This window comes from Gallinula chloropus (assembly GCF_964237585.1).
Source record: "Gallinula chloropus genome assembly, chromosome: 12".
NCBI lineage: Eukaryota > Metazoa > Chordata > Aves > Gruiformes > Rallidae > Gallinula > Gallinula chloropus.
The window spans coordinates 8221777-8247684 of NC_140097.1; the positions used below are offsets into that span (position 1 = coordinate 8221777).

The 25908-nt window shown below is 45.3% G+C and overlaps 1 protein-coding gene across 4 annotated transcripts in view; it reads left to right on the forward strand.

Moving 5' to 3' along the window:
* Window positions 1-25908, forward strand: part of CADPS (calcium dependent secretion activator) — a gene marked incomplete at both ends in the record, with an annotated part of 215861 nt that overhangs the window by 124223 nt on the left and 65730 nt on the right. For 2 of the 4 annotated variants that reach the window (XM_084269723.1, XM_084269724.1), the window contains 5 exons: window positions 5112-5248; window positions 10410-10597; window positions 21094-21195; window positions 22129-22192; window positions 22963-23086. In XM_084269723.1, the coding sequence (XP_084125849.1) occupies window positions 5112-5248; window positions 10410-10597; window positions 21094-21195; window positions 22129-22192; window positions 22963-23086 (615 nt within the window). Of the gene's footprint in view, window positions 1-5111; window positions 5249-10409; window positions 10598-21093; window positions 21196-22128; window positions 22193-22962; window positions 23087-25477; window positions 25547-25908 lie in introns of all 4 variants that reach the window. The other 2 variants (XM_084269725.1, XM_084269726.1) reach the window with 2 other exon arrangements.

A 25908-nucleotide genomic window follows, 5' to 3' on the forward strand; every position in this document is an offset into this window, starting at 1 on the left:
AGCCATAAAGCACAAGAATAAACAGCCCATTAAATTTAAAGCTATCTTTTAATGTGGAATAATATGAAGGGGGGGGGAGAAGAGCTGTTAGATGTCCAACTGAGAGGCGAGTTCAGCCTGCTGCAGCGGCCGCAGCTCCTGCAAGGAGGAGGAGGAGGAGGAGGTTTGCAGACCCCGCACACACACGCACAGTCACATCACTTTTCAGAGGTGCCGATGCCGTGGTGCCCATGGTGAGGAGGGGCCTTGGTAAGTCACTGGCCGGCACTGCCAGCAGCTCGCTCACAAACGGCACCCTGGCATTTTACGTCCTGGTACCGGAGGGGGTTTGTTTCCCCCCCCCTCAGAACACCGGTATTTGTTAGTGAAGCTTCTGGCTCCACACAGCTGAACAGAATGAGGTTTCTAGGCGCTTCCCCTGGGTATTTCTTTAACGAGGTGCAGCCCAAGCGTGTCCGTTGGCTCTGCTTAAGCTGTGAGAGCAGGAGGGGACCGGGCCACCCCTCAGAGCACACGGATGCGGTGGGCACGCCATCGCCCGCCCGTCGCGGTGCACTGCTGGAGAGCACCACGAAGGCTGGAAAACTTCTCCTGCTTTGCCCAGCCAGGCCAGCAAAGAGTTTTCTAGAAATATCTGTAAATGAGTAGCTGCCATCAATCATTGTCATTCCTTTATTTCATGTCTCCTGATGAGGTTGACTAGTGTCATTGTTTGTTACTGTCCAAACCACATCTTCATTCTTGTAATGTCAAGCAGATATGACAAGCACACATTTTCCAGATGAGTAAGATACAAAGTCACCTTTTAATTTACAGTTGTTTGGGTTTTTTTGTTTGTTGGGGGATTTTTTGGGGGGGTTTGGTTTGTTTTTTTTTAATAAGCAAATGTGTCATAAAATTTACTGGATGTTCAGTTGCCTGTGGTACTTAAACAAAGTCACTCATTAACAAAAAGAACTAAATCTGGAGTAAGAAATTCTTACAATAAAATGGCTACTTAAAGCCTTTTATAACAAGAATTCTTTTATGGAGCTTGTCCCCCGCTATTAACTTCACCACTCACAGAGCAAAATCTGCCAAAATTATTGCTGGAGCAAAAGAGACACAGAGGGCAGGGAAATACATTTAAGGAAAAAAAAAAAAGAATGAGAGATTTGACTGTTTTGTCTCTTCCTTTTTAAATAGCAGTTAGATAAAGAGAAATACAGCCCTCAGAGGACCAAATGGTGGGACGGTCCTTTGGTTTTCATTATGATTATTGTTGAAATCTTTGTGTTCCTGGCACTGGCAGATTTTTAAGACTGATTTCAGACACTTGTAAGGAGGAGGGGGGGTCGCAGGGGGCTAGTTCACAGAGTCAGTATGAAATGCAAACTGGATAAAACCAAACAAAACAAACCCAGTAGTATTTAAAAGAAAAGAAAAACAAAACAAAAAGGCTGTAATGTAGGTGACTGAGTGTAATATAAAAGGCCAGAGTCTGCAGTTTTCCAGCAGAAAGGTTTGTGGAGGCCGTGCTGCCCGTCCACCTCGGCTGGCAGCTCCCTTCCGAGACCACCATCGAACGCCTTTCAGCTGCAGTTGTGTGCAGCTTGTCTAAATATGTAAGATAACTTTTGTGGGCCTGCAGCAGCATTTTGGCTGGGACCCTGAACAAAGAAGCAACAGCGAGCTTGGCACGGCACCTTGGGAAGGGATTGTAAATTACTGGAGCATCATATAACTTTCTTTCTTTGTTTTCTCCTTTCTTTTTAGCTAGAATAACAGGGTCAAAAAAGCAACTGTATTTGACCGAAACAATTAATTTAAAGTACTTAGAAATTAGCTGTACAGTTTGGGTGTGAATATTAGCCATTCTTGTTTTGTACTTGGCTTTAAAATCTCATCCAAATTATTCCAGCCATTTTGAAAGGGGGGTACGTTATACGTAAAGCTTGTTTCACATGCAGATGTTGGCATCATTTTAAATCACAGGTCAGCTGTCTGGAGCAGAGTAATCATATGTTTAGATCTGGCTTTTTCTTTTTCTGTGGCTTAGGAAGTTTAATGCTTTCAGTATAATTTGATTCCTAAATTTCATTTTTAATTTTTCCATCGGAAAAATCAACATGTAAAAATAAATTGCAAGTTGTATGAGGTATTTGTTAATTAAGGAAAGGTGTGTTTAGCATAGGATTTTCTTTTTTAACCTACTCCTAGATACTCTTAGGAATTTTAAGCATCTGGCCCAGAGCAGATACTCCATTTAAGAGAAATGTGTGTATTACCATTCTCCAAAGACATCTCCAGTTCACACCATGCCAGCTTTATCCCCTGTGTGTGCAACATGCACCCCCCAGCCCTGCAGCTCTGCTGATGCAGAATGGGTGCTGAGGCTAGAACCGTGGGGCTGGGCTGCTGCAGGGAGAGCTGCTCATCTTCCTTCCCACGGCAGAAAACCATGTTTTAAACCACTGACCAAGCTGAAGTCGTGAGGCTTAATACATTTTTGGTCTCTTGAGCTCACGTGGTGCTGTTCCTGATGCCTCTCCTGGGGTGGTGATTCTGAGGTGGGGAAGGTTGGGGCAGATGGGCTCTGGAGCGGGCTCAGGATGCTTCGAAGTGGTTAATGAAAGTAAAAAAATCCCTGATTATGGGCAGTTGTGAAGGCTGTTTAATCACTGTGTCTGTTCTCACGCTTGGCAGGGAACTGTCTGTGCCCCTGCCTTGGGCAGGGAGCTCTTTAAAAGCCCAGGATGGACCCTCGGCTCCGTAGAAGTGAGCAGAGCTTTGGTGGGTTCACACCAAGCCAAGGTCTCCTCCGAGCCCACCTTGCTCAGAGAACGTAAAGCAGGGAAAAAGCTTATTACTCTGGAGTGGAAAATATTCATTTCAAACATGCTTCCTAGCACATGTGTTCAAAAAAGTTCACCAGCTAAAGGGCTAGAGGACTCTTCAAATTTCCAGCTGATTTACTCAGCTCTCAGAGCTTTGTTGGCTGAGCAGGAGGATTGACAGTGTATCAGGGCTCCTAATTGAAAAGTAATAAAATCTCTGAGCGAAGCTGGCAAATGAAGGCCTCCAGCCAATTTGTCAGCTTGCAGTCAACTCCGAGGAGCCGGGCAGAGCAGCAAGCCATTAAAAATAGTCTGATAATATCTGTTAAAACATTTTGTGGGCTCTAGGGATGGAATCGAAAACAGCATAGGCAAACTCTTTGGGAGTGAATGCAATCAAATCGATCTTTGCCCAGAGGGACAGAGATGATAGGGCATAAAGCTGTCAAAACAGGAGCTGGCCCATGCCCTGTGCCCCAGCGCTGGGTGGGCATCATGTCCCTGGCCTAAGGATGCTGGAGAGTTGCCGTAGAGGTGATGTACTCATCGGGGAGGTTGTCCCCGTCCCCCGAGCCAGCCCTTGTGCTGCCACGTTGCTCGGCTCTGGCAGCGGCTGCTTCTGTCCCCATGCTGACTGCATGGAGCCCGCAGCGGAGGGGGGATTTGGGGCTAGGGAGAGAGCCAGGGAGGGAGGCAGCAGGAGCTGGTGCATGGAGTGAAACAGGGAAGTGGACCCTCAAAAATTAACCAGCCGCAGGGGAAAAAAAAATCAGTGTTTATTCAGCAGGGTTTTAATGAGGAAAATTGCCAGCTACTGCTGAATTAAGTATTGCTAGCAGCTGATTGAAATGTTACATGTTTTAATTTGTCTGATTTCTTTCCAGTGGGTGATGTTATTTATATAGTTTGTATATAGCTAACGACAGACTATACAGCAAATGTAAAGATTGCTTCCAATGATCGATAATATCTAAGAGCACAGACACGAACAAGGTACTTAGGAAGACCTGCCATCCCTCACAGCTTAATTATTCCATACTAAAACATATATACAGAACACCACTGTCTCATTATCATTTAAAGCTTTATTTTATTTTATTTTATTTTAATTTTTAATTAAGGATTTTTGTTTTTTTTCTGGTGAAGAGGGATTTTGTGTTACAACAAATACAGTTACCATATACTACTACCAGCATTGCGGAAAACTGCATTTTTGTGTCCTTTCAGCCACATTGTTTCAAGGCCACCCAGTTCCCTTAGGAGGCTATAAACAGGGGAAGGATTTAAATCCTATTTTCTTTGTGGAGGATTTGGCAAGAACCCATATAGTAGGAAGCTGAGCACGGACAAAACCGAGTGAAAGGTGTCCTTTAATTCCCTGGCCACTGGTAGAACAAAGCTTGCTCCCAGTGGGGTCCCGGCTGGCCGCACCCAGGCCGGCTCTGCTGCTTCATTTCAACTGCTGAATTCGGTGTATTTTTAGTTAACCATGTTGAGATTAATTAATTAGCCCCTAGGAGTTAGTGCCCATAAACGTCACCCAAAGCAGAGACGTGTGAATACGTTGGGGCTGTTAATTCACCCAAAAATGGCAGCTCGTAATCCAGACAGAGGAAATTTCAGTCCCTCCGTCGGGCTGACTGGCAGCTCCGCCACACTATCGGGTTACTGCCTCAGTGACAACAAACTACATATCAATTTAACTACTTAGCGATGCTTAAAAGAGCATCTTTTTATTTCAGTGAGGTAGCATTTAAAGTTGCCATTAGGGGGGGAAAAAAAAATTGCCTTGGGGAGACAAACATTGGCATTTGGATAAAGAACAACACAACTGGTCTGATACCTAGAAAACCTAGTAAATATAGAGAAAAACTTCATTAGAATGGCAGAATCTATTATAATTAACTGCAACTATCTAAATAGGAGCTAATTTACTCATGTGAGCCAAAATTCTGTTAACTCGTAGTGTCTTGTAAGATGCAGACTAAGTTCTTGGGTTTGCGTTCTGGTTTTAAGCACAGAATAAATGCACTATAACGAGCAGCTGACAAGATGTTAATTCTAAAATTCTTTTGCCTAAATGCAGGAAGACAATCCATAACTGATGCAAGTTGACAATGGGAGGTGAAAAGTGTACTGTATAGCCTGCAAAGAGAAAAGTTAATGGCATTGTAGGGACCAGGAGATATTTAGCTTTCATGCTTCATACTGTATATTTTTTTCTGTTGTATTTGTCAACTGAAATGTCTTATATCTCTCTAAATGGTGTCTTTCTCTATATGTATAAATGAACAGATGCAGATAGAGCTCAAAAGCATGGCATGGATGAATTTATCTCTTCCAATCCCTGTAACTTTGACCACGCTTCACTCTTTGAGATGGTTCAGCGCCTCACTTTGGACCACAGACTTAATGATTCCTATTCTTGTCTGGCAAGTATATTCTTTGGTCTCTAGTGATATAAACATCAAGCAGCAAATTCAAAGCTAGTGCGAGTGGGGGCTAATCCCCCTGTTGCTGGAAGATTGACTTCTGTTTACACCAGGTTTGAATTTGGCCCAGAGATATTTTCTTTTGAGAGGCTACCTGCGGTGAACTGACTGCTGTTCTTCTCCAGCTGCACTGTCTTTATCATTTCTGTTTGCAATGCTTAAATTGTTTCTTCCTGCAAAGACAAACTCCAGTGTGGGGATGTGAAGTAGAGAGCAGTGTTTTGCAGCCTCCCACACTGCCTTCCAGAGTCCTCTGGATGAAAGAACAGGGGAAGGATGATGGTCTGGTACCACCTCCCATGTCAATGGAGTCCCACCAGGAATAACTGTGGCCCAGCTCTGTGCCTCTTTATGGACAGGGATCCCAAACAGGTAACAGGTGGGACTAGGTGGATAACTGCAGTGATGCTGCAGTCTGTCCATGCTCATGTAGTCGCATGCCCATCCTGGTTGTTCTCATGAGCACAGGTTTCAGCTCTCAGCCCACTGCTGTCTAACACAGTCTATGGGACAGTGGCACAGAGATGCTCCAATGTAGCTTGTAGTCTTTGGCTGGGGTGCAGTGCCTGGGGGCTCTTAGCTGCTGTGAGGGTTGAAATGACAAATAACCTTTAACAATACAACTTGAACAATTAATTTTAGAAGTTTAAATGAGGAGGATGAAGAGGCTCTTAGTTTCTGAGAAGAAGGATGAAACCGTTCTGGAGGGGACTGAAATGAACTCCTGCCCTGAACATGGCATGGGACAGATCCTGACCTCCCGCCCTCCTAGTGTTGCACAAAGAGCTCCACACTGGGGTGTCATCATGGGCTTCATCAGAGGGACCACCCTGTGCTGATAGCCTTCATCTTTTGCCAGCTGGGCAGTCCCTGGACCTGGGGTTCTTGCATGTCTTGCTGTTAAAAGCAGCAATCTGGGACCACAAGGGAGCAGGTGGCAGTGAGACTGTCAGTCTCAAATCCTGTCCTCCACCTCCACCATGGTGCTCCTGTCACCTGCTCCGCTCCTTGCACCACTTGCAAGGGCTGATCTCCTCAGAAAGGCTGAGATCCAGTAGATGCCATTAAGTGGTAGTAAGTTGTCACCTTCCCGATGAGAGGCAGGGCTAGGAGGAGCAGTTGGATGTCCCCTGAGGTAAGGATGGGGCGGGGGAAGGCTGCAGCGTGCACTTTACTCGCACATACCCAAGTGGTACAAGTAGGCTTGGTGGGAGCATTGTCAGACCTGCGGCAGGTTTCTCACCGGTTCCATCGCGGTCTTTGCTCTGGCAGGCAGTGAGTTTGGCATGCAGCTTCTGCTCCCCACGCATGGCTGACCCTAGGAAGACCATCCCCATCCATGCATGTCTGACAGGTTGGCTTGCAGCTGGTTTGTCTCTGTGCAGTCTTGGGCCTGGTGAGAGAACTGTGGCGAATTAAATTCATGGAGAGGTGCGAGGCTATCGCTGAAAATAATTAACAATGTTTCTCTTCAAGAAACCCGCCAGCCACGCTTCTGCTTGCTCTTGAGATGTTTAGGCCCTTGCTAGAAGCTACTGGAGTGGGGAAGCACCAAGACTTGTGCCTCTTTGGAGCAGAGCATCGCCAATTAACCATCTTCTTTCAAACCACCCATTGCAGAGTGTTATAAAGAAGATAATAATGGTCTGTGTTCACCTATGCTTGGATTTCACATGCTGCTTTACTTGTTTTAATATGGTTTGGTCCTGATCATGGCATAAAAAACCCCAGACTGACCTCAAAATTTGAGTTCAACTGCAAAGAGCTCCCATTGCTCTTGATACATCTGTGGGCCATTGGTGATACTACTGCACTGGCTTGCCCGGAGGAGCTGCAAGCCCGTGGTAAGCCTGCTCTGTCCGCTCTCTGTGCCACTGGGCAGTTGTTATTCTCCCAACAGGACATTCCTATGCAAGGTCCCACAGCGTTTTGCCTCGTCACACCTCTTCTTGCTTTCAGACATGGACGTGGAGGTGCCAGGGAAGACTTGCCCTGACACAGAGGCTTACACTGACGCAGCGGATAACTTGGATTCGCCTCTTTTCCGTGGAATCAGGTTACACCACGTTATTGAGAGCCCACTCGCTGGCTGAGCCGGGCATCCCTAGGAAAACAAACAGGCTGGCTGACTAATCTCAGCTATGGCAGAAGTGATGTTTGCTGGCAGAGAGCACTGTGCTGGGGAAGGGGAAGAGCGCTGTCTGCAGAGCTTGCTGAGGGCTCCTGCCCATCATCCACAAATTGGCAACAGAGTCACATTCACGGCTCTTCCTGGACTTTCGGGAAGAGTATGGAGCTCTTCAGCTTAGTGTGGACCCCACACATGTATGGGTCTTCATTCCTTTCACTTGGAGGTGTGCATTGTGTCTGAGGCTGCCCATCAACTCTTCCCAGTACTTCCCAGCCCATTGCCAGCAGCTGGCTCTTGCAGCCATGTCCCAGCTGGAGCTGTATTGCCCATGATGTATCAGCATTTGTAGGATTTGCATAATACAGCACGGCATTTCCTGAGGAAAGGTGGTCTTCCGGATTGTCCCGCCTAGCCAAGATGATGTGAAGGAGTCAGGTTAAAAGGTCCATGAAGGAGGCCACCAAAATGAAATACCTTTGGTTTTACAGAGGTAAATGGGAAAACACAACGACTGAAAAGTGAAAACTGACCAAGCCTTGCTTTACTCAGCTCCAAAGCTCCACTCCCTGGGACACATGTCCCCTTCTTGGTGCAGTTCAGCTTGTCAAACACAGTCACTTGAGCTCCCTGTGCTCCATGGCCTTCATCCATTGTCCCCTCCAGATTTCCTCATGCCGTTAAAGACCATCTGGGAGACCACACTGAGCTACACCTAGCTGCACTGGGGAGAGACACCCAATGTGTCATCACTATCAGTTGTGTTTGCCAGAATGGCTGGTTGTCAGCTGGTTGCGCCAGGCAAATCTTAATCAAGAGCCAGGATCTGCCTGAAGATGTGGGGGATTTGCCTGAATACCGCCTCTCAAACCTTAGATTTTTTTTCTGGGGCTGTTGGGAGCAGCATTTGCTGCTCCTTTGGAGCCCTGTTCAGCAGCAGATTTTTTATTTCCTACCTCTGCCATGCAGAAGACAACCACCTGGTCCTCCTGGGCTCTGGATCTCTCCACCATAGTCTGCTTGCCTGTGCTCTCACGAGGTATGAGGCTCATCACTGAACCTCAGAGCTTCTGCTCAGGCTTCCCCTCACTGAGCCATGGCAGCAATCGTGCGTGTTTGCCCCCACCCCCTCCATCCACCTGAGAACCAGGACTTCTGAGATCGTGGTGCAGGGGAGCAGCATGGGGTGCTCCGGATCACTGGGTGATTCACCCTAAACTCTGGGCTTGATACTTGGCTTTGGTGAAATCAGCACCAGCCTTCCCTTTGATGTCAGTAGGGTTGAGGTTTCACCCCATAGGGAGGACTGAGTCATTTGTATATATTAGGTGAATATAACAATTCCAACTGCATTCCCACCCCGGTAACCCGATGCACAAGTCTTTCTATTACAGAACAGTTACGGCATCTCTATATTTTTACCATGCCTGATTTCCAAAGACTCCAGTGAAGAGAGGCAAGGTGAAGACATGGTCTGAGGATGTCACAGACAGGCAACGCAAAGAAATCCATAATCAAGTATAATACCACCAACCAAAAAGCGAACAGAAATACCATTAAAAGCAGAAAAGGCAAATATACCCCTCCCAAAAAATAGCCTTCCAGAGTGCCATCCCATCTGCATTGTTCTACGGCTTCATTTTGAAATGTGCACTTGTAGTGATCCCAGCACTGTAGCTACTCCCTATATCTATCATTTTCCCCTCATTATTTTAATTCTTTTCTCAATCTGTTTTGGAGTTGGCCCAATAAGGATGAGCAAATCCTTCTCTATGTCTTTGAGCTCTTAATTGATATTTCTTCAACTCTTTTCAAAGCAGCTATTTTGGCATCTAGAAAAGATTTGGTGTCATCTGAGTGGTAGAAAATATATTTTAATCTTTCACAGCAGTGTTGTTTCTAAGATGTAGCATTTGGGGTAACAGATGGGGTGGCAAAGAAGTTGCCTATAGGGGCAGTGCTCTGCCTCAACTACTCTCCCGCCCGCTGCAGGAACTTTTCAATTAAACGATGAAAGATTTTGCAGCTTGATGCATTCCAGAGCTGTGTCTTAGCAATTGTTTAGCACCCAAATTTCCATGTAAATATTGACGATTTTGCAGCATTTTGAAAAGCAATCTACAAGAGTATTCTTGTTCTCACTAGCGCCTTTCCTGAAGGCGAGGAGAGCTCCGCTTCGCCTGTCCTGGGATGTTCACCCGGAGACGTCCCGTCCCCTCATGAGAAAGGGCGTCCTCCTCAGGAGCCCTGACATTGCACCGCAAGCGATGTGTCCCCAGGCCCTCAGGACTGACAGACAGATATAGTCTGAGGTTTCTGGGTGTGTAAAGAAACCCTGCTGGTGAGCAGAGCCTCCCTTTGCTTCCATGCCGAGGAGGTGGGCGATGGCAGAGTGCATTGCCAGCGGTACACGTTAAGGGCAACGGGAAACGTCCCTTTCTGATACTGTGGAGCTGCCTTCCTCCGTCCACTGGACGTTCCTACCTGCCAGATGCAAGAGAAGTCATTATTCAGTGTAATCCTCCATGCTCTCCCCCAGATCAGTCTTCTTGCTCCTGGCTGAATGTACAGTCCCATCCCCGAAATCGAGATAACTGTTTCACGCTGTTTAAATAACCAAACCTTTGTCATCTCTTAAAGGTGTATTTCTTTTTTCCTTTTCTCTCTTCTTTTTTTGCTTTGTTTTTTGCTAGGCACTAACAGGAACTGCCCTGACTTTTCAGTGGTTTAAATGACGTTTCCCTTTAATGGTAGCATGACATGTTTCTGTTAACAGTTGCACTGAGTATATGCTGTGTTTGGGTGATGCTGTACAGACTGTATTGTTTAAGAGTGACCTCTCTCCTTTTTCCTTAATGTAGCCTTAGGTTTGTATTTCTTTTATTAGAACAGTTGACCACTACACTTCCAAATCTGATAGCCTTTGTATTTAATAACTTATATTTAAAATCAAGTCTCTTTATTTCTAAACAGGGCTGGTTTAGTCCTGGCCAGGTCTTTGTGCTAGATGAGTATTGTGCACGTAATGGAGTGAGAGGCTGTCACAGACATCTCTGCTACCTCAGAGATTTGCTAGAGCGCGCAGAAAACGGAGCTATGATTGACCCCACCTTACTTCACTACAGCTTTGCCTTTTGTGCATCACATGTTCATGGCAACAGGTAAGGAATTCTTCTCGGCTAGCAGCTCCCTGCCAGCAAGGGATGACTTTGTCAGATATAGGTTTCCTTGGATAATGCACAACAGTCCCCAATTTGTTTTCACAGTGGATGTTTGGCAGCAGCGCTTCTAGTGGCATAGTCGGTTTGTTTGTTTGTTTCATTGCTTGTTTAATGTAAGCAGTAAAAATGCACGTAGAGGATCCAGAAATGAGGGTTTTTAACTTTCTTACCCAGGCACCTGCTAGATGCCGTTCTGGACAAGATAGAGTTGAAGCACCCGTGACTGTCATGGGTTGAATAAATAGAAGTACCTGATATACTGTGTTGATTTAATTGCTGTGCCAGGCGACCTGACAGGTTGCAGCAGTGAAATTTGCAGCAGTAGCAAACTTCAGTGTTCAGGGCTATAAGACCCCGAGCACCCATGTCTCGTTTAAAGTCTGTGTGAAGTCAGTTTGGAAATTGCTTAGACATAACTGAAAATTTTCTCTTGCTGCTTGTTGTGAAGAAATTCCAATTTCATAAGTAGCCTGTTCCTTTCTCTCAAGTGTGGCAAATCTTTGATGGGAGGAACTGGAGCTGTGCTTTTTCCTTTTCTATTTATTTTGTTGACAGTTGTAGGATCTATTGCAGCTTCTTTTTCTGCTTTTATCTGTTAAATTGCATTATATACTTTTGAGATATCACTCTCTATCCCGCATATGCTGCTGAAGGAAGGAATGTTATAAAATAATTATGTGTTTTCATAAACCCTCTGGTAAATACCATCCCAAATTATGACACACATTGCCCAGGTTTCACATTGCAAGGCTGCCGCTTGCTTTTGCAGTTACTTTCATACATCTTGTCATGGAAACCGAGTTTTTGCTTCCTTAGTTTCTTTTTAGTTCTGACTTTCTTTTGCTCATTCGTTCCTTCTTTGCCAATTGTTAATTTGATTTCAGTTGTTTGCTTTCAGTTGAGTTTCCTTTTGGTTTATTTTGAGTTTTTTCATGCTTTCTTCTTGTTTCTTTCACTTTTGCTGCTGGCCTTTATCCCCCCCTGCGTTTCAATCACTGCCCAAAGCCAACTTAAGGCAGAATTACTTGGTGGGTCACAGCCAAGTGCAGAAGGTGAGGGGGCCAAAGTGTCTCATGCCCCTGCCGCTGAAGCGGAGACAAAAAAGGATTCCAAAAAGGAGTCCAAAAAAAGGAAAGATTCCAAATCCCAGCCGAATCCGGAGCCGAAAAGGTAAGCCAAAGTGTGCAGTGCACAGAAGTGTGTTGTAGAGGGCACCAGGCTGCTCAGTCATTGAGCACACTGGGCAGGTTGTGTCCCTGTGGCACCGGCGTTTGGGCCTTACACTCTCCTGGGAGTCGGATGGTGTTTGGGCACCTGAGTCCTGTAGGGGGTCAGAGCCTTGAGTTTTTTAGGTGTGTGTTTAGGAAATTGCTGGTATGGCATGCAGGGGAAGCAGGCTGCCCCCACTGCCCCTGTTCCATAAGCAGGGCTCGTACTAGCAGGAGACTGTTGTGGGGACAGGACCTGGTTCAAAACCCCTTGGGCTGTTAACAGAGAGGAGGTTGGATGCTGATCATGACTGCCCCATGTACCTCTTCCCAGGATGCAACACAGCCTGAGCTGCAGCTTCCTCTTCATCAGTGTTGGTAGCTGGAGGTATCTGACAGTACTGGCCAAGGTGACACCCCACCATTTGCTCCCCATGGGGCTGGAGAGTTGTGGGCTCAGGAAATGTTTTGCTTTAAAACCTGTGCAGCATGTAGAACCCAGTCCTGTACCAGTACAGCTGCCCAGGGCTGTGCGTGGCTGCTGTGCTGGGAGACTGCTGGGTGGTGCCAAAGGGACAGTTGAGTAACTCATTTAAAACTTTACAAGAAAGGAACGAGAAGTTTTGCTGTGTCTTAGCTGTCTTTAGCTAGTGGTTGACTACACATCAAAAGGCTGAAGGTTCATATTCCTTCCTGGTCGCCACCGTCTCTCTGTTCCTGGGGATTATGGGAGCTGCAGGGCTGTGGCATTGCACTTTCTTGCTGAGGGCAGGCTGTGCGTAACGCCTGGGAGCCAGAGGAGCTTGGTGCAGAGCCTGCTGAGTGCAGCCTCTGGCCTCTGCTATCGGGAAATCACAAAACTGGGCTGCAGGGTTCTGAGAGAAAATGTGACTTCACATCTTTCCTTTCTGCTCTCAGAAGTAGAATATCTGAGCAGAAGTCACGATTTCTTTTCAGAAAGCTGCTTAGGCCATGTATGTCATGCATCGGCGAGCTGGCTGGCAGGGAGCAACAGAAAGCCAGTGTTTTCCCATGCAGTCCTTGCTGGCAGTTGTGACATCTGTAGAGCTGGGTTCACTTTAGCTACATCCCTTCCTCCCACCTTCCACGACCATACATTGCTTGTTGCCTTAAGGCTGGCCATGCTCTCCCCCAGAAAGCTCCCATGGCAGAGCTGAAAAACTCTCCATGTAAAAATTTGTAGAGGGAGGGAGCACACCTGACCCAGCACAGTGTCCGACAGAGCATCATGGAGCAGCCATGCATTGCGTTGTGACTGGTATGCATGGTGCTCAGGGAAAGGTGCAAGTTGCAAGGCATTTTTCTGTCTAACAAATGCTTCTTTTTCTGTCAAAAGTGTTGATTTTCTTTACAAAAGGAAGTTCCTTCACTTTGAGACAGTAAAAAAAAAATCCAAGCGGGTGGTTTAGCTTTCCCCAGAATGAGGTTGGCTGTCAGTCAGAATATGCCACCTAGTAATGAAGGTCGAGCAGGGAGATAATTTCATGTGGCTATCAATCTCCTGTATTAGCAGCAGACAGTGATGGAGCTGAGGTGGGCTGTCTGTTTGTATCGTGTTTGCGTAAGGTCAGGCAGTGAGACAACAGTCGCTCGCAGTCAGCGGGGAAGTGCAGGCAGGCAGCAGTGTGGATGCTGAGGACAGCCTGAAGGTCAAGGCTGACAGGATGACAGGCATCAGTGTGGGGACGATGCCTCCCCGCCTGTCCGGCTCCTGCCATCGCACTGCAGCCAGAACTGGAGCAGGATGGCTGCTGGTGGAGACGCACCTCCAGCTTGGAGCTGACCCTGTGGCCGCAGCAGGTGAAATGGTCAAAATGTGGGTTTGGGGATATTTTGGAGCCCTGTTGCTTTGTATGTCAGGGTTTGGTTCTCCCCGGCTTGTGTAGCTCATTCAGACCCCTGAAAGCCTGACATAACCTCTCCAAAAGAAGGCTGTAAATCACTGCTGTTTGCATGACAGTCCCCTTAATTTTTCTGTTAATTTAATCCTTTTCCAAGTACAAATTGAGTTGATGTAAATCGCTTGTCCTAAGTTTCACCTCCTGCTGACACTTGAATAAGTAAGGTGCAGGCTGTCAGAAAGGCAGGGACCAGCAAGAGGCAGAGATTGCTGAATATCTGTGTGGCTTGCTGTTACCAGGCACTTGCTCTTTGGTAGGACTGAGGAGCTCCAGGATTTTTCACTGTAGTGGTCACCAGTGAGTTGATAACAGGGGTTTGTCCACCAGCTACCACTGGATGCCTTTTGTGAAGTCCACCCTTATGATAGATGATGAAACTTCTGATGTATTTACCTACGTGACAGGTAAGGAAGGCACAGCATTACTCACTCAGGCATCCAGCAACATATCCTGTGTCCTTACTGGTGTTTACTTTTGGTACCACTGCTGTAGCATTGGGGCTGTCACGTTCCTTTATCAACAGCCCTCCAGAAAATAGCAAAGGCAAGAAGCAGGAATAGTTTTAAGAGGACTTTGTGGTTTGGGGTACAATTATGAAAGGTTTTACGTGATCACCCAGGACTTTCCCTGCCTTCTGTTCCCATGGGTTTCACTGTCCTCACAATGGAGGGCTATGACAGTACTGATGATGTCATTTGATGTGATGTGTTAGGGGAGCCTCACTGCTTCCCTTTCGGCACATGGGAGAGGTGTTACCGGGGCAGAAAGTTGAGTTTAGCTTTCCCAAGCCCAAATTTAGTGCCTAAATCTTGAAGGGCAATTTCTGCCCCTTTTGAAGATGTGGCTTTCAGGAGTGGCCATGGTTTCCCATGGGCCTTTTCTGTGTTTAGCCATGTAATAACTTCCAACATTAAAGGTGGTGTCAAAAAAGATTCTCCATATGCTTTACTAATCCCAAACTTTTAAGAATAAAACTAAAACCTGATCTAGTGAAGGGTCTCCCTGCTCATAGCAGGCAGTTGGAAATAGGTGATCTTTGAGGTCCCTTCCAAACCAAACCAGTCTGATTCTGTCATTCTACGAAAATATCGATTATGTACATGCGAAGTATTAGAAAACACGGAGTTTATCAAAATCAGGATGGCAGTCTGAGTCTCCTCCAGTCTATTAACAACCAAACAGATTCATTGTCTGTGAATTGTTCAGTGACTACCTAAGGTCCAAGCAGTTACCAGTCTCTCTGTTAATTAATTTGGTAATCACTGATTTGCCTTTTCCTCTATAAAGCTGTATTTTACAGCATTAAACTTGTTTTCAAGAAGTAGCTCTTTCATTAGCTAGCATTAAACTGAAGGACAGTAGCTGTCAATTAGATATAAGGGAGAAATTCTTCCCTGTGAGGGTGGGGAAGCCCTGGCCCAGGCTGCCCAGAGAAGCTGTGACTGCCCCTGGATCCCTAGCAGGGTTCGAGGCCAGGTTTGCTGGGGCTTTGGGCACGCTGGGCTAGTAGAGTGTGTCCCTGCCCATGGCAGGGGATGGCAGTGGGTGGGCTTTGAGAACCCTCCCAACTCAAACCAGTCTGTGGCTCTGTGAACATTAGCAGTAGCTTTTGTTAGGTTTTTTCACAACTGTAATCCAGCAGAAATAATGCTATTGCCATAAATTTGATGAATTGAAATGCCTGTTTAATATATTTGCAATGTTTTCTATCGTACCCCGATTACATGCCCGGCTGTTTCACACACAGGCAGGTTTTCTGTGCAATGAGTTAAAAAACCAAAACAGGACATCTTTGGTCCCTTAAAAGAAGTAGTAACTATATCATGGTATCTTCATATGCCTCCCATAGTACTTTGTGTTTAGCTCCCATGTCTCGTTGAGGGTAAGCACACTGGCTGCAGCTGGGCAGGTTAAAGTCTGGCGTGGCGTGACGCCGTAACCTTTCATGAGGTGCCGGCTCCATGTCCCGACCAGCCCTGTGATGAGTCCTCAGTGACACGGGATGCGTTACGGCTGTCTGTCGGATAGGATCGGGTGTCTGTGCTGAAGGGAGGTGGGTTGCCAGCCACCAGCAGATAACCAGCTCCGTGCGGCGGGCTGACGTGATTCATTACAATGGGTGTAGGATGGCAGTGCTCAGAAACCATCCGGTTCAGCCGCGGGTACGTCAGGGGTGTAGATCGCACATGAGAAGCGATGATCCGTGACTTGGCTCGGCGCTGCGGCGTGGAGGAGAGCCCAAGCAGAACGAAGGCAGGAGTTGGGAGGATGAAATGGCTCCCATGCTTTGCAGCGTCTGGAGCGGGCGGCTGGGGAAGCGCCCAGGGGAGCGGGCGGAAGGCTGGGTTGAACAAAGGCCTTTCAATCGGCATTTTGCGCTCGGTGTGAATCCCCAGAAGAAAGGGGAGTCGGGGCGGGGAGGGGGGGTGGAAATTGATGATTGCTGAATAAGCTTTTTTCAAGGGGTCTAAACAGGTGGGCTCTTTGAGGTCAGGATTTGCTGGGGGAGATGGAGGAGGCAGCAGGCAGGCAGCTGTGGGCCTGCCCACGTCCCCAGAGCCAGTCCCCGTGCAACCGGTGGGACTTCGCACAGGCAAGCCTTCCTGCGAGGGATCCTTTGAAAGCCTATCCTGACACATGCCGTCCAAGGCACTAATCATCGATGTTTACTGTATAGCTCATATGTGCTGCACCTGGCAACCAGCAAGGGAGCTGAAGGCAGCACGTGTTTTATATTTGAGTTGTTACTTAAAAAATCAAATTATTTGCATCAGTTTTTGACATTGTTTTTTTTTCCTTGGCTCTGTATGCCAGGGCTCACAGTGCGTGCAAAGATCTGTTTGCTACGTGTAAGCAATATTTTCCCCAGTTAAAAAAAAAAAGTGTAGACAAGTTAAACATAAAAGGTGTAAAAGATGGTATGTCTTTTCATGTATAAGCCGCCATGGTATTTCATACAGGCGTATGTCAAAGAGATTAACCCGCTGGAGCTATACTGTATATTTATAATTGCATACAAATGCATGCTATTGCTTCATATATTAGTCTTTGTTAAAAAATCATTTTGATATATTTGTTTTAGCAGCATAACTAGCCCCGGGGGCACTGGGTATAATTAGAAAAGGGCATGGTGGGAGGCGGGGCTTGTAGAATAAAGCAGTGGCCTTAGGATCACAGGTCCTAATTATAATTTATAATTAACCCTGGAATTTGCACAAACCATCTAAGCTAAACAAGGACTATAATTTTTTTTTTTTCTATTTAAATTGCAACCTTTTTTTTTTCTTTAATTTCAGCACCTGCTTTGTTGATGTTGTTTTCATGGCTTCAGACTTAAAAACAAGGAGGGGATTAAGAAAGTGACATTTAAAACTTTTCATATGAAATATTTACAGTGGGAATTTACTAGTTTAGAGCCAACATAGTGAATCTGCAGCAGAGGGAGTGAGCCGAAACTTGTTTACTTCAATTAAAATGTTCCTTATTTGTTTTTCCTGCCTTTTTTTGCCCTTCTGCTTCCTTCTCTGCCCACCACTTCTGCCATACACCTCAAGTGTCTGGGAGCAGGAGCTGTAGAGAATTGCATTAAAGTGTGTCTCCACACAGATGGAGACATATACGTTGCTTGTTGATTCAAATTCATAGACCCAAACCCGTTTTGTCCCCCATGCATTTGTATTTACCATGTACATACAGAACTTTTTGTTCGCCCCTTTGCTCTCCATTTATTCCCTGTCACTGCTTTAGTGCAGTACCGATTGGCTGTGAGAACATCCCTTTCCTCCAGCTGCATTGTAGCTAACCTTGCTGCAGAAATGCAGCTCACTGGAGGAGTCAGTGTTTCTGTCCATGAGATCAAATAGCAAATATCAAAGTTGAGCAGGAGACCTTTGCTGATAACAAAATAGCCAGTAAGAACAAGCCAGCATCAGAACAAGCTGGTGCAACTTGGGCTTCTCCTGGGGATTTTTTCCAACCATGTACTGGAATTGTCTAGAGCACAGAAGTGAATCTTAAATTATAGCAATGCTAAGCTATATACCCTTTGTGTTCTTGCAAAAGGGAAAATAAATATGTTCCCTCAAAAAGATTACATTTTCGAAGTATATTTGACTTGAATATTTAATTAGGTTTCAAAATTATCAAGCTAATAAATTAAGTGCAAGGCTTTGGGTAATGTTTTTCCAGTTCTATGTATATCCTGCATTTGTCACTAATTAATGAGTTCCTAATGCTTCAGCTTCTGGGAAGATGAGCAACAAAGATTAACATAACTAGTAAATCCGAAGATGTGCAGCTGGGTTATAGTATTTGAAATTTGACAAAAAACATTGGAAGTATTATTATTAGTGACATGGCTCAAGATGGGGGATTGTGAGGAAAGCAAAGATGACAGAACTGGTGCTAACCACTGTGACAACAACTTGAAAAGCAGCCGACATGACATCTTTCCTATCATGCTGCCGAAAATGTCAACTTTGTGAAGGACAGTGAGAAAATGGTTTGCCGAAAATTTGAAAGGTAGATTCAAGAGATGCTCATCATGTCAGATGCAATATAGTCCACAGCTGGGTGAGAAAGGGAGTCCTTGCTGTGGTGATGGCTCTCGGTTGGCAGGCCCTTCCAGACATCCGTGCCGCTCCAAAAATGGCTACAGCTGACCTGTAGATTGTCTCAAGTTTGCAGTAGCATGATAGGTGACAGTGGGGTGTGTTTGCATGGGGCAGCAGGCCCTGCTTGGAGGGACCAGTGGCCAGAGCCACTGGGTGTGATGTCCTCCTGGCTCACAAAGGCTTAACCACCCAGTCTTTGCCTATGTGGTCTATGCGCACCTCGCTTGTTGGGTTGGCTCCCTTGGGTGAGAGACACGTTGGCCAGAGGTTTCCCTCACCAGAGCCCACCCATTGTCTTTGTGTGGGTCAGTGTTTTCAAAGAGAGGCTTCCAGAGCCTCCACTACCCAGCCAAGATGCGAGTGATGCTCTCACATCAGCCCATTTTGGGTGTCCACCATGAGCTGTTAGTGCTGAGCACTAAGTAACTGTCTCAAAGCCCTTTGAATACAGTGAGAAACTGCGATTCATGTGAAAGGGCTGCGACCCAACCTGAGCTGTCAGATCCCACCATTAAATCTCACCGGTTGAGGTTGTTGACCCAGAAAAGGGTAACATAACTTTCAGACCATTTCCAGTCCATCCGCAGAGCACTGCCAGGGCAGGCGGCCTTTCCTACATCATTTGTCAGCGCTGATACAATTAACCTGGTGACACTCTGTGAGCTGTTATGGGTACAGAGGGGGGGGTGGACCGAATGCCAGAAGTCGAACGAGGGCTCCAACCCTGCCCCTTAACATACAGCATTTATTGTGGTCTGCCTTGAATTATCTGCGCTTCTGCTTGGGAGCAAAGCAGGCGCTGCGAGTTCACAGCATCACAAAAGGCATGAACATCTCTGGCTGAATGTTAAATATTTTATGGAACTTTGGAATAAAAATATATTAAGCATGTTCAGACATTAATTTTTGCTCAATATCTAATTTGGTTTTTTTTGTGGCTTGCTCATTTCTTCAAAATAACTAGTCCTAATTAGGTACTAATGAGACCAGATCCATACTTCCAAAACTGTTTATGAAATGTGTTCCCCAGCTGAGACATTTTATCCAAGTTTCAGCCTAAATCTTTTTTTCCTTTTTTTTTCCTTAATACACAACTGAATTTGGCAAATAATCAAGTAAAGATTTCTGATTAAATGCTGTTTAAATTTAAATACATCCCTTGGTATTCAAGTCTTTTTCTGTGTCCATGTTGCAAGTTTTATTTAACATATATTTAGCTTCAAAATTTTCCAGTAAATATCATATAAGGTTTGCTAGTTCCTCTTCCAAAATGTTTTAATGGTTTATTCACCTGTGTTGGAATATCAGAGTTCGTATTTATGATATTAAGAGCTTACTAAATGCAGGGTCAAGTAGAAGTGATGGTACAGATTTTATAGCTTTTAATTTTTTTATAGGGTTGTGGGTTTTTTTAAGTTTAGGGCCTTTGATTCTTTAAGAGGAAAATAAAGCCAACCAATTAACCCCTGACAGGAGGTTCATTAGAAGCTTTGTAATCCCTTGCCAAGTCTTTTGTATAGCCAAACCAGTCTAGTACTGCGGATTTATGCAGCTTAAGCTGAACACTGGAGGAGGCCTTTAAGTAAGAACATTTGTTCAATTTTAAGACGTCTTACGTTACCTAAAGAGCGCCTGTGCCAGCAGAGTTGCCCAGGAGTACACGGATCTGTAGGCTTGGCTTGCCGGCAGTGGGGAGCGGTGCCGTGGATTGTCTGCCTGGCCGATTCCTTTGCTGGATGGATTAGATTCACTCTCTCCTCTCGCCTGGGATGCTGCTGCGCAGCTTATTTTGCCGTGTGGGTGTCGGAGAGAAGGAGGGGATTGCTGCTTTCGGCTCTCGGATGGGTTGGCATCCGCAGAGGTATGGGGTGGAAGAGCGTGGGGACCCACGGCATCATCCAGCCCCCGGAGAGCTTCGGGCAGGGTTTGCCAGCACACTGTGCTCTGTGAAAGATGAGAAATGCCCCTGAGGCAGCAGGACCTGGGTGTCTCGCAACGCACTCCTGTGCACTCCTGAAATACAAGTGTGTCGGAAATAGTCCCAGAAAATCTCAGATAAATTGCAGCAGTGTGTTTATTTTTATGAATTAGAATCAAGTGGCTGGAAAGGCATTGCATTTTCAAATGCAAAATGCATGTCTCTCTCTAGGAACGTTTCAGCAGAATGTATTGAAGATGGTTCACTTCAAGAAATCACTCTAATGGGGTGATTCAGTGGTTATGAAGGAGTGCAGAATTTTATATTCTGTTTACATATAGTCCTGTTGTCAATATTCTTTTATACTATAGATTATGTTAAATTAGCAGCTGAATTTTTCTGCAGAAATTAAGTCCTTATTTTGCCAGCAGTGGGCCCGATCCTGCGGTGAGGGCTGGCAACGTGCTCCCTGTCGTATATTAAGGGGATTCTGCTTTTCTGACTTCTCTGTCATAGACAAAATAAATGGGGGTGGGGGGTGGAGGGGGTGTCTCCATCTCAATTATTCCTCTGGGCAAGGGTATTTCTTTCTTTAGTTTATGTTGGCTACCTCGGCAGTCGTGCTGCTGTAACCAGCCGTGTCTCAGCACGGCACATCCTCTGTCTTGGGTCTCACTGTTGGTGATGTCCCTTTCGGAGGGAGCTGTGTGCTGTGGGGATGAGTTACCAGGGTGGCAAGGTGGAGCCTGACTCATTCCTGGCGTTTCTCCTCCAGGCCTGACGGGATAGGAACTGTGACCGTCGACGAGAAAGAGCGTTTCGAAGAGATCAAGGAGCGGCTTCGTTTGCTGCTGGAGAATCAGATCACACATTTTAGGTAAAGGCAGAGAGCCCAGGCTGAATGCGAGAGGACTGATTTCCTCCCAGCTCCCTCCTATAAGCAGCAAAGCCAAAAGGCAGGTTTAGAATGCACATGGGAATTTTGCATATGTGGCACAGACCTACACAGGGCAGCGAAGCTTCACTGCAGCATGTTTGTAGCTGGAGAGTGATTTTAAATATAAAACCTTTAAAGGACATTTGAAACCATCTTGTTCCCACAGGCATGGCAATGCTGTGGATTTTTTCTAAATTTTAGCTACAAATTTAAAAAATCCCTTCTCCTCTTATTTCCTTGTTCCCCTCTGCTCATTGCCCGTTTATTTTCCCTTCTCTGCAGTATACAGGCAAGCAGGGCTTTCTGCAGGGATGCCACACTATGGAAAGGATGGGTACTGCCCCCACAAGAAGGGATGAGTTGCCCCCTGCACACCGGCCGCGTCCAGGGCAGATTGTGCACGTGTGCAGGGAGATGGAGGATGTACATTCACACACAGAGTCCCCACCTGAGCCCTTTGAGCTGCTGCTTGCTGGGGACAGTGACTGTTCAGAGGGTTACCTGCAGCCTGGTGCATTGCCAGCTCTCCAGCTGGAAGGAAATGTCCCTTCCAGGGGGGCTCTCCTCCCCCACCCCCATTTTTACAAGAAGGTGTTATTAACTCTCTCCTGGAAAATCTAAAACTCATCTGGTGACACCGGGATTTAATTAGCTGCTAAAACTGTCAGCTTCTTACTACCCTGTATTCTGTTTTGCTGCCTCAGTGTCCACACCATCAGACCCTTTTGGAAAGCCTCCCTGTAGAAAGACTGCTCATTCCAGGCAGAGGGACTGGAGAATTGCTTTGGCATATTTCGGAAAGCATCTTTATAGCTCTGGAAAGGCTTGTTCATATGCACCAGGTCTGATGTTAACATGATGTGCTTTTTCTAGGTACTGCTTTCCATTTGGCCGCCCAGAAGGTGCACTAAAAGCTACTCTATCACTGCTGGAAAGGGTAAGCGTGAGAATAACAGAGAGTAGATAAAACTGCCTGTATCTCGGGTATCTTTGCATCCCAGGACAGCAGGAGGAACTGTTGCTTTTGCACAGGATGTGTGATTAATTATAGTTAATATTGAGGTGTAGGTGTTTAGGTAGGGTTGTTATCTCTCCTGCTGGAGCTCAGGGACCAGTGTGTAGCCTGGCCACTAAAGGCAGCACAGCCTATGTTTGCATTGATAGTTAAAGGTGGAGGATCTCTCTGGCAAGCATCTGTGCCACAGACACTTACAAGTGATGTCTGGCTGCTGTCCGGTGAAATTCCCATCTCAAGCCAGGCTCATTCTCCCCAGGGTGGGTGGAACCTGTTCATCATCCTCCCTATCCCTATTTCTGCCTTTCTTCTGCTCCAACATCCCTCTCACCTTGGCTGACCTGGGCTGAGTCCAGACCTAAACACAAGTCAGTCGGCAGAGCTCAAGAAGGGCATAACATTGCCTGGCACTGGGCAAACTGTGATAGATCTTAATGTCAATCCCTAAAAAAATCAGAAGCACAGATTTCAGGGTATGCTGTAGGGTATAGATACAGAAGGGGAGTAATACAGCAGGGGTAAGTCCCACGTCTCAAGCTGGCCAAGGTGACCTTGTAGCAGATCCTGTAATATTGTACACACACCCTGAGAGCCACACAGCACCAGTGTAGGAATGGATGTACGTGCTGGGCTTGGAGAAAAGCAGTTCTATGTGCCCGATGCCACAACAAATCAGTTTTTCTTGTGTCAAGGTTCTGATGAAAGACATAGTTACTCCGGTCCCTCAAGAGGAGGTAAAAACAGTCATCCGTAAATGCTTGGAGCAAGCAGCTCTAGTCAATTATACTCGACTATCAGAGTATGCCAAAATTGAAGGTAAGGCTCTTTCTTTGTGAAATTACCATTTTGTTATATTTCTAGGTGGCAACTGTGGCTGGGAGCTATTTCAAAGGAGCTCATTTGCTATTTATTCGCTTGTCAATAAAACTGATGTGATTCTGAATCATTTTTGTGGTGTTGGCTTCGGAAGCAGTTGAGAATGGAAGCTATGCAAAACGTTTCTTTTTCTGGAAAAGAGAGAGGAAACAGTTAAAAGGAGCTGTAGTTGGGGGGTTTTTTTTTGATCGTTAGCGCATTTGGCCAGTGGTGTAGGATTCAGACTCATGTCGTGGTTTTAAAAAACAAATTGAGAAATACTTGGGATGTCATCTTTGCGGCTGAAGGTATAGTGCAGCTAATTGCTTGTGACAGTGGAGTTCAGGAAACAAATGAAAAATAAGAAGCTGAAAAACTGTTTAATCTATGCTTAATCATTTGCAGCCAATTTAAAATGTCTTTTTTTTTTTCTGGGAGTGTTTCAGTGTCTTTGCAGTTTGCATAGCAGCCATTGATCAGTGATCCTATACTTGCATCAGATTTCTTTCTTGTCACTCTAAATCCAGCATATCTGATATTACTGACCTTTTAAGTTATGGGAGAATAATAACCAGTGACCAGAGACACATGTAGCTATCAAAAAGACATTGTAAAGCTTGCTAGAGGATATGTGTTAACTGAAGCTCTGTGATCCAGTCGTTCTTTACATGTTAATCAGTTTTATGTTGGTACCTTGTTGGCTGCTGTTCCCAACTTGAAACTCCTACACAACTTTATCTGAGTTCCCAACCGCTTAAACCTGTATGTTCCAGATGAATGGTATGTTCTGCTCCAGACTTTGGGTTTCTGTCGTGTCTGATGTGAAGCTTTCCCACAGCTGAAATTATTGTTGTATGCCTTTAGGACAATATTGAGAGGAGAAAGAAAACCCCCAAAACTCCCTCTGATTTGTTTCTCGTTCTTGTTTACATGAAAAATTGGGTTATTATATGACAAATTGTCCAGGTTCTGTACATGACATGTCCTCTCTTTTTCCATTTGTTTTCTGTCTAACGATGCAAATTGTGTACCAGTGGTAATGAATTCATTGTTATGCATCCAGTGAGAAACACTTAAGAATTGGGCACTAAAAGGATGTTTATCAACTCTTGACTTGGTAATGAGTGACAAAAATAGAGAAGGAACGAAGGTTTCATAAGCACTGTATTATCAGGCAATTTATTGAAGTACTCAACTTCACAGGATATTTTAATTGGTGTATTCTGTAAAATGCAATGTTTAAATATACTTGACGAGGATGGAGAAGGACTGAGAATCAAAAGCAGCTTTTCTTTTGATGGATGCTTCTACCCAGGGCTGGCTCCCTTAGGTTCTCTGTGTAAATATCACTAACTTGTTGGTAAGATTTGCTCTCTTCTTTCAGATAAATCTATGCAAAAACAAACTTTATGATCTGTAAGTAAAAATGCATTCATTTCCAAAGTAGAACAGTTAGTGTGTACTTTTCCTTTTGTGCCTCAATTCTTCTTGGTTGTGTTAATTACCTGCCCTCTTTTTTGCACTGTGACTTTTAGGTCTGGGAATACTTTGAAGCAACAAACCTTTTTTTTTCCAGCTACCTTTTCCGAGAACTAGTTCATTCCACACTACCTGCTCTCTTCTGCTTTTCTCCTCCTTTATCCGTGATTGGCCACAGCCACTTTTTGATACTGTCTCTATAAAAGTGGTTGTAACACCAATTTCCAAGCATGCTGGGATTGTTAATTTGAACAACCCAACATCCGCCAGCTGCATGCATCAGGTTTTCTCTCATGAGCATAGTCCACTACACGTTCAAATGCTTCCTGAGAAAAGCAAGTAACAAATTTCCTTGGTGAGATGCGTTCCTGTGCGTTACAGGTGGCTTTGACACCTTGCTTTTTAAAGCTGACATTTGAATAGCCACCTGTTTAAGAGAGCTTCGTCAGAGAGACGCAAAACCAAATCAGAGGTGCTTGAGGCTATGCTTATGAAGAAATACCTGTGAAAGCCTTAGATACTGAAGGCTGAAATCCTTAGTATCTCGGAGCCTTAAACCAATGAAATTACTCATGACGTTTTGATCATTATATTCTTGCAAAGAGTTCAGAGCAAACCTCTGGAGTCATGATCACAGCCTCTCTTGTGACTCATGGGCATGCTGAATGGTTAATCCAGTAGATTTCCAATTTTAACCCTCCTATTTTTTTCCTTTTTGTTTTTTTTTTTTCCTTCCTTTTATCCTGTGTGTATCCCAAAATACTCTACGGCTACTCTCCTTTTAACCTAATATAAAGTTTTCCTCTGACCTATAGCCTATAACCTCTTTACCTCTGACCTAAGCCTCTTGCATGCCCAAATCCTCTTTTATAGGGAAAAAGAGAGAAATGTATGAGCATCCTGTCTTCTGCTTGGCCTCTCAAGTGATGGATTTAACCATTCGTGAGTACCTACCACCCTCCTCTCCATGCTGTCCTCACTCTTTCTGTTTTTCATTACCTCAAGAAAGTCCAGATCCAAACCAACTCACTCTCCTTGCTTCAAGTCTTTTAGCATTGGCTTGTCTGTTGCTTCTGTCTGTGAAACCCAGTGTGAGAAGTCCAGTCACTTTTTATCAGCCTAAACCAGGTTAGACAATTAACCCATCTGTTTGTGATAAACTCAGATCGTCCGTAAGTTTTTTCAGTTCTTCTTTATGTCCGTGACCTGAATGCATTTTTACTTTGCTTCCGTGTAACCCCAATTTGTAAAGTGCTTGTCACTGGTACACAATCAAAAGGTAGCAGCTACATCGGGGAGAAGTG